General features: G+C 41.4%; 1 protein-coding gene across 1 annotated transcript; it reads right to left on the bottom strand.

The window, feature by feature from the left end:
• Positions 1-365: 365 nt before the first annotated feature.
• LOC124115655 lies at positions 366-6,110 on the bottom strand. Its single transcript, XM_048403459.1, has one exon. The coding sequence runs from the start codon at positions 6,108-6,110 to the stop codon at positions 366-368; it is 5,745 nt and encodes a 1,914-aa protein (XP_048259416.1).
• Between the last annotated feature and the right edge of the window lie 2,779 nt (positions 6,111-8,889).

Below are 8,889 nucleotides of genomic sequence, written 5' to 3'. Positions count from 1 at the left end.
ATACCGAAAATTCGGCTCTAACATTCCGGCCCCTAATTGTTACTTGTATTTGACTATAACAATTACCAAGAACTCATGGACAGAGCGAATTTTGAATGTACAACAATGTTTTCCCAAGCAACTGGAATTAGCTACATAACTACGTTCTATAACATAAGATAATCCTGTTTGTCTTAGTTAAATCTTAGTCTTTTACATTATGCATGGACGTGGTAAACATATGATATTAGTCAATGCCATTCATCTTAACATCAAGACAGCTCATTGTATAGGAATTACATCTTATGTTCTATACAGTCAACACTCCATAAGTCTTGATAATGTCTTTAAGGCAGTGTCCTCATCACACAATCTCAAAACACAGCTTAAGTGTCACTCTCTAGAAGCAAACATAGCTTGCTAATAGGTCTGTCCAAAACCTTTGTCTGGGTTTTCACCTCAACCCGTCTTACAACACCCTTTCTGTCAGGCATAAGCTTCACAACCTTGCCCATCGACCAAGAGTTTCTAGGTGCAGTATTGTCCACTATGAGCACAATGTCACCAATCTTCAAATTTCTTCTAAGCTTCACCCACTTCTGTCGCTCCTGTAGTAATGGCAGGTACTCTCTTAACCATCTCTTCCAAAACAAATCTGCCATGTACTGCACTTGACGCCACCTCCGTCTTGGATAATGACCATCAACACCAAACATACCTGGTGGCAAATTTGGTTTTCTTTTCAAGAGCAACAAGTGATTTGGAGTGAGGGCTTCCAAATCATTTGGATCACTTGATGCTCTGGAGATAGGTCTATTATTGATAATAGCCTCTACCTCACACAACACAGTTCGCAAAGTTTCATCATCTAACGTTTGTTCTCTTACCAGAGATCTCAACACTTTTCTCACGGTTCTGATTTGTCGCTCCCACACGCCGCCATGGTGGGAACCAGCAGGAGGATTGAATGTCCATTCGACATTTCTTTGTAACATCTCTTGATGAATCTGACACTTGTTCCAGTTCTCTAACTCTTCTCTGAGCTCACGCTCACTTCCAACAAAGTTGGTACCATTATCTGACCTGATGACTTTCACTTGACCTCTTCTAGCCATGAAACGGCGCAATGCATTAATACAAGAGTCAGTGTCTAAGCTATACGCCACTTCTATGTGCACAGCACGCGTTGTGAGGCACGTGAACAAAACTCCATACCTTTTTTCATGCTTTCGTCCACGTTTTACATCAAATGGACCAAAGTAATCCACTCCAACAAAGGTAAAAGGAGGTTCATCAGGAGTCACACGTTGAGCTGGCAAGTCAGCCATCTTTTGATTACTTGCTACAGCATGATTGCGTCGGCAAGTTACACATCTGTGTATTTCTTGCCTTACTGCTGCATTGGCTTTGATAATCCAATATTTCTCAAACAATTTTGAAAGTACAAAGTTTCTACCTGAATGCCCACATTCACGATGAACATGGCGAATTATCAGTTCCGAGACATGCGATTTCTTTGGTAGAATCACTGGGTGTATGGAGCTTTCAGGCATGTTAGCGCGACTTAGTCTTCCACCCACCCTCAGCACACCATCTTCTACAAATGGATCAAGCTTGGAGATTGGACTACCTTTGTTCAAATCAAGTTCTTTGTTTGAATTAAGTCTTTCAAGTTCACTTGAAAAGTCTTGCTGTTGAACATAGCGAACAATGGCTTTCTCTGCATTTTCTAAGTCTTTCACAGTCAACACTACAGGCATGCTTTGCTGAGGTGCTAAGCCTGCCTTCTTCTTTTGACTGCGATCCAGGAGTACTTCCCGTATCCTGAGCACCCATGCGATAGCCTTCTTCAGTGCAAACCAGTCAGAATAGTGACTGATAAGGCTGTCTATTTCCTTACATGGCTTGCTGTAGTCTATCAAGTTGACTCGGGCAACCTTCTTTAATTCAACGTCTTTCTTAGGAATATCTGTCAAAATGTGTGTCTGTTGAGGCCACATTTCTTCATCTTCCCACAGGAACTTTGGTCCAGAGAGCCATCTGGTATCTTTCAGAAATGCATCTATTGACAGTCCTCGAGATGCTTCATCAGCAGGATTGTTCTGAGTGTCCACATACTTCCATTGAGATGGGCTTGAGCCTTCATGAATTACTGACAGCCTATTTGCCACAAAGGTATGGAATCGCTTTGAATCATTGGCGATGTATCTTAAAACTGACATACTGTCTGACCAAAAGTAAGTTTGGTCAATTGGCATTTCCAGCTCTCGTTTGAGCATACTGTCTACCCGTATTGCCAGAGTAGCGGCTGATAGCTCCATTCTTGGTATCGTGATCTGCTTAAGTGGGGCAACTCTTGATTTGCTGATGAGAAATGCACAATGAATTTGACCAGTGCTACTGACTTGTCTTAGGTAAGAAACAGTTCCATAACCTGTTTCACTGGCATCCGAAAAATGATGTATTTGAGATACCATCTTCTGATTACTATCATTTGGTTGAATGCATCTTCTAATCACCATTTCCTCAAGCCTGTGTAGTTCCGACAACCATTTGGTCCAGTCCTTCTGCAAGGGAACGGGGATTACGTCATCCCATCCTATCTTAAGTCTGCAGAGGTCTTGTAGAATTCCCTTTGCTTTGAGAACATAAGGGCCTGCGAATCCCAATGGATCATAGATGGAGCTGACAGTTGACAGTATTCCTCTTCTCGTTATTGGTTTGTCTTTGATTGCAATCCGGAATTTAAATGTATCTGATTCGACGCACCAGTGTACACCTAATGCCCTCTCGATTGGTAAAGCATCATCCATGTCCAAGTCTTTAACTTCTTTGGCCCGCTCCTCTTCTGGGATTGATTCTATTGCAGCTCTGCTGTTACTTATCCATTTTGTCAAGCGGAATCCACCCTTTTTACAGATTTCTCTCAGCTTATGTGACATTTCAATGGCCATTTTCTCAGATTGGACTGAAGTAAGACAGTCATCCACGTAGAAACTCTTTTCAACAGCATGAACCACTTCTTTGCCAAACAAGTCCATGTTAGCCTTCGCTGTTTCTTTCAAGGCAAAGTTGGCACAACTTGGTGATGAGACAGCACCAAATAAGTGCACTTTCATCTGATATTCTTGTAATTCTTCCTCCAAGTTTCCATTGGGCCACCATAGGAACCGCAGAACATCATAGTCGTCTGGTTCAACTCTAACCTGGTAAAACATAGCTTCGATGTCTGCCATCAGAGCTATTGGCTCTTGGCGAAATCTCAGGAGCACTCCCAGTAGGGTATTGGTTAGATCCGGCCCCTGTAAAAGGTGGTCATTTAGAGATTTCCCTCTGAAGGTTGCTGCACAGTCAAATACAACTCGTATCTTCTCTGGCTTTTTTGGATGGTACACACCATGATGTGGTATATACCACACCTTTCCATCCTTACGGTCTTTCTTATTCTCTGGTACTTTCTGGGCATAGTCTTTGTCCAGGAGATCTTTCATGAATACCTTGTAGTCTTCATAAAAGTTTTCATTCTTCTTAAATTTCTTCTTTAGTGAAATGGCTCTTTGTTCAGCTTGTACTTTATTGTTGGGCAAATCTAATTGGGCATCTTTGAATGGGAGTGACATCTGGTAATGTCCTCCTGTCAGTGTCTTTGAGGAGTTCATGATGTCTAAGAATTGCTTGTCGTCTCTTGACATCTCAGGTTGATCATTACTGATGCGCTCGTTGAACTCCCTGTTGAAGTATCCTATTAACTGAAGATCCAATTTCTCGTCTCCAAGAACATCAGTCCTGTTTACTGAGATCTCACTGGGAGACTCTGATTCCTGTACTAGCCCATTTACAATCCATCCAAGAATGGTTCTGACTGCATAGGGCCCGTTACAATCGCTGTTGATTATCTCATATGGTTCCATTGCTCTTGGGACATTGTTGCCAATAAGGAGTCCTATCTCCGCATCTATAGGTGGTAGTGTGACGTCCTGTAGATGGGGCCATTGATGGATGAACTTTTCTTTGGGGATGGTGCTTGTGGAAATTGGCATTTCATCCTGTGTAAAGACAGAAGGCAGCTTGACCCAATTGTTTCCGTCAATGTCACCAACTTCTAAATTTGTTAGGATGGAGGTATTTACAGTTTTCTTTTGAGTCATGGTGCTGACAACTATGTTTGTCATCTTTCCTGTGACTTGGAGCTCCTCTGCCAGCTTGCTGGTACAAAAGGTTGCTGAACTGCCGTTGTCAAGGAAGGCATATGTTTTGACATATCTGTTACCAGAGTTGACTTTAATCCTAACGGGGACCACAGGCATGAAGCTCAAGTCTTTGTGATCCCCGCTCTCACTCGTAGCCAAACTGTTGTTTGTGACAACCTTTGGCTTCGTTTGGTCCATTTCTTTCTTTTCTCTGTCCCTGCTGTTGTCATGAAAACAGGTTGCATGTCTCAATTTACATATATGACATGTCAATCTGCTGGGGCACTCGCGACTCATATGTCCAAATTGTAAGCAGCCAAAACACAAGCCCTTTGGTCTTAAGAAGTCAATCTTCTCATCCAACGTCTTACGCTGCATTCCCCTGCACATTTCCATGGTGTGGTCCTCATTGCAGAACCAGCATGGCTTGATGAATGCTCTAGACGTGTTGACTGTTCTTTCTCTAGTTGCAGTTGGCTGACCAGATGTCATCAATTTTGGGTGAACTGGGTAGGGTGCCCTGGTGGCAGTTTCTTGACCTAATTCAGACTTTGATGTGTCGGTAGCAAAGCTCTTATATCTCTTTGGCGCTTCTTTCATCTTTGGTCTTGCTTGAACTTGGATATCGTCGATGATATTGCCAAACAAAGGACTTGACAAGATCTGTGCTTGTTTATCTACGAAACCAACAAGGTCAGCAAAAGTGACATTTCTTCTTTCCAAGATATTAAACGAAACTGTTCTCCATCTTTCTCTTAACTTATATGGCAACTTTTGGATCAACTCTCTGAGGTTCTTTGGATGTTCTAATTCTCTTAGATAGTCTATATCGGTCATGGTATTTCCACAGCTGGTCAGGAATATAGCAAAGCTGTTCAGTGCTTCGCTGTCCTCTGACTTAATAGCCGGCCATTTCAATGCTTTGTCCATGTAAGCTGTTGCTAACTTGTACTTATTCCCAAATTTCTTCTCCAACTGTGACCTGGCTTGTTCATAGCCACTTTCAGGATTCATGAATAGACAGCTTCTTACCAAGTCATTCGGTTCACCGTTGGTGTACTGATCCAAGTAATAGAGCCTATCTTTTGGATTGATGGTTTTGTCCTCTATACCATGCTCGAATGCTCGTATGAAGGGCTTAAACTGTAGAGGGTCGCCACTGAACACAGGAATCTTCCTAGTGGGTAGCGTGGCCAGTTTCTGGTGTTCTACCACTAGCTGGATTATCTCATTCTGTTGCTTACAGACTTCATCAAATTTTGAATTGTGGACTCCAACCTGTAGGTTTGTACTCTGAATAGGGGTAAATTCTTCAGCTTCTGGGTTCAAATCTTTATTTCGGGTCTTTGCTGGCTTGAAGGACCTTTGTGAACTTTCTGGTTTTCGGGAACTGTGTGATTCTCGGTCATACTGGTCAAAAATTTCATACTGGGCATCGGCAATTTCTACTTCTGTTTCAAGTTCCAATCTTTCTCGTCTTTGTTTTAATCTGTTTTCTTCTTCTTCTAATTGATGTCTTCGTTCTAAACATTTTTGTCTGGCAATAAGTTCGGCCCTTTTCGCCAGGATCTCCATTTTGGCAGAGGAGGCAGAGGAGATTACTGAACCCTTAGGTAATCCAACTTGGGAAACACTATCTTCTGGTCTAATGTCATCTCCCGTACTGTAATGTTTAATGAAGGATGTAACATTTCTTTCAAATTGCGAAAAGGTGCATAGCTTTGATTGGAACCAAGCTGCTTCTTCGTCTTTAGCTGATTGGCTATGAAGTTTATCATGATAAGCTTTAGCCGATTCTTGAAACTTGTCACATAATTCCTTCCAATCTTCAAATTCATTTTTGACGGCATCCAAATCTGCATCAGAGCTCATCAAGTATTCAATGTCCTTTATCTTTGAAGAAACCTGCTTGTATAAGAATTTCATTTTATCCTGTGCCATGTTCAAAACATAATTTTGGCCCTTTTCAGTCTGTTTTCTTAATCTTGATTCAGTTATTAATGATTTAGCATTTCTTGCAGGTTCATGAATCCTTTCTTTGTCACTCGTAACAGCATCGCTCAATGTTCTACTTGCCATGATTTCAAATCAATTCAATACCAGTTCCAATAATCTTGCAATATTTGATGTAACTTACAGTTCTTGAATTCCGTAATCCTATGTGATAAATCCAATTCAGTGTATACACGATTCCAGTGAAATATAATCCCTCCTGTATTTGCCTGTTTCTGAATAAACTCACACTTCCATACTCGAACAGGTCGTCTTATTACCCGTAAGTTCTTTTATCACGCATTGAAGTCACATTTACTTAACAAAGTCAACTTCTTGAGAAAATAAAATACCTTACTTCAACTTTGAGTCCTAAATCCAATTTGTGTTAATCCGTTTTGAACTTTGCAGGATCCTGTTGCCAATTCACAAATGGAGACACAGTCTTCTTTATGTCCAAGTCTTAGGTTCACATCCGGATTTTCACGGGTTTTTCAACTTTTAATGTGAACTCTTAAATTGTCTAATTAATGGTGATAGAGGATATCAAAGTTTCAACTCGATCCAGCACTTTAATATTGCCTTTAATTTCAAACTTCACAAATTCCATATAACATAATTCCATAAATTCAGTGAATATCCACACAATGATTGAATAATATATCACACATTCCAAGAATAAGTCGTAATATAATAAACAGTTGCAGCACAGTTGCAGGATAAATGCAGGATAGTAACTCGGACAGTAGCTCGGACAGGTTGAAAAACCGTATGTCCTCTATTCCCTTAACACAATCTTCTTACACTCTCTTAGAAACATGTCTTACTTCTTTCGTATCTTAAAACTCTCTGCTCTCTTTCTCACACTCATTCGTCCAACTATATATCTGAAATTCTTGTGGGATGCTTATCGCTGTTGATCAGGTCACGACCTCTAGGACTCCACACAAAACAATTAACTTTAAAGTCTTAGCTGCAACATTATACTATTGCTGTCACCAACCCCTGGGAAAATAGCCTGAAACGGCCACTGGCAGCAAGGGCTGGCTGTTTCTAATGTTTTATCTTATAACTATACTTAACACATGCATCCATACACACATACAAACCCTAACAAAGTTCCAATTAAAAGGATTCTCAATGAACCACAAATACCGAAAATTCGGCTCTAACAATCACTTTCCTCAGAAATGGGATTATTTTCGTTGCTTGTGCGGGCATTAAAATCACCACAGAGTAGCACATGTGAAGAAGTGAAATCAGACCAATGCTCCAATATAAAAGCTTCCACTTTATCAATAAGGCAACCTGAATCAGTTCTCCCTTTGTAAAATGTTGAACCTGCCGGAGGGACATATGTACACAACAACATTAAATCACATTTCAAATTAAACACAGGATAAACGGTTACAGGATCTAAACTGGTGGCTCTTCGAGCCGAGTGACGCCCTATGAGTTGGAAGGGGCTGTTTGTTCCACCTTGGTTTCTACTAGACGGTGCTAAAGAAGTTGGACGAGACGGACTGTGCCATCGTTCTCATCGCTCCATGTATTACCTATACTCATCCATGGAAGAACCTATCAAACTCCCGGAACGTCACAATCTTCTGGACCCGTGAAGGTCCGGGGTAGAATAGGTCTTCAGCAACCCATGCTTCTGACTCTCAGAACTTCACATGTAGAACCTGACCTGCCTGTGTCGGGGTTTAAGAGATTTATTCCCCCACTGAGAAATTTATTCCTCTTCATGGCGGGATACATAGTATTTTATCAAGATCACATGGACCAATCAGATCTCATCATTCTGTTTGTTGTTTAACACCGCACTCAGCAATATTCCAGCTATATGACGGCAGTCTTTAAATAATCGAGTCTGGACCAGACAATCCAGTGATTGACATCATGAGCATCGATCCACGCAATTGAGATTGATGACATGCATCAACCAAGTCAGCGAGCCTGACCACCCGATCCCGTTAGTTCATCATTCTGACATGGAGGTATGATAATAGAAATTGTAACTTCTTTGGTAGCTGGTCACAAAACTGCTTGTTAGCCCCAGCGATGTGTTTTCTCTGTATGTACAGGCCAAGATGCAAACAGTATTGTTACATTTACAAGGGCCACGGTACATGAACTATTATATTTTTTTCCGATTTGAAGGTGGTGGCCCGGGAAGATTCCTGGGTAGAACAGGTCTTAAGCAACCCATGCTCTCCGTAAAAGGCGACTATGCTTGTCGAAAGAGGCGACTAACGGGATCGGGTGGTCAGGCTCGCTGACTTGGTTGATACATGTCATCGATCCCAATTGCGTGGATTGATGCTCATGCTGTCAATCACTGGATTGTCTGGTCCAGACTCGATTATTTACTGACCACCGTCATATTGCTGTAATATTGCTGAGTGCGGCGTTAAACAACAAAACAACAAACAACAAAGTTGCCTTTTACGACAATCATGGGTTGCTGAAGCTAACCCGGATCTCTTCATCAATTACGTCGATTCTAGTGTGACGTCATTCCGACCTTTCGTCACAATACGATTCGAATGACGTCAACAATGCCTTCCGGATGGCGTAAATAAAAGCGACAAAACCCTTTCGGTATATTTCATAAGAATTCCCGGCCTAAAACCAGAGTCCATGTGTTTGTGGATTTTGAGTATGATGTCATGATTATATTGCCATGGAACCGAAAAAAAATGGCATTTGCTTTCTACTCATAAAC

Source organism: Haliotis rufescens, unplaced genomic scaffold (assembly GCF_023055435.1).
Source record: "Haliotis rufescens isolate VD_foot unplaced genomic scaffold, xgHalRufe1.0.p SCAF_3, whole genome shotgun sequence".
In the NCBI taxonomy this organism is placed as follows: Eukaryota; Metazoa; Mollusca; class Gastropoda; order Lepetellida; family Haliotidae; genus Haliotis; species Haliotis rufescens.
The sequence above is the reverse complement of the archived record's forward strand: the minus strand, read 5'-3'. Positions and strand labels throughout refer to the sequence as shown.

Bases quoted from the DNA above. Each gene is read 5' to 3' on its own strand.
- LOC124115655 (XM_048403459.1), bottom strand. From the start codon at position 6,110: ATGGCACAGGATAAAATGAAATTCTTATACAAGCAGGTTTCTTCAAAG.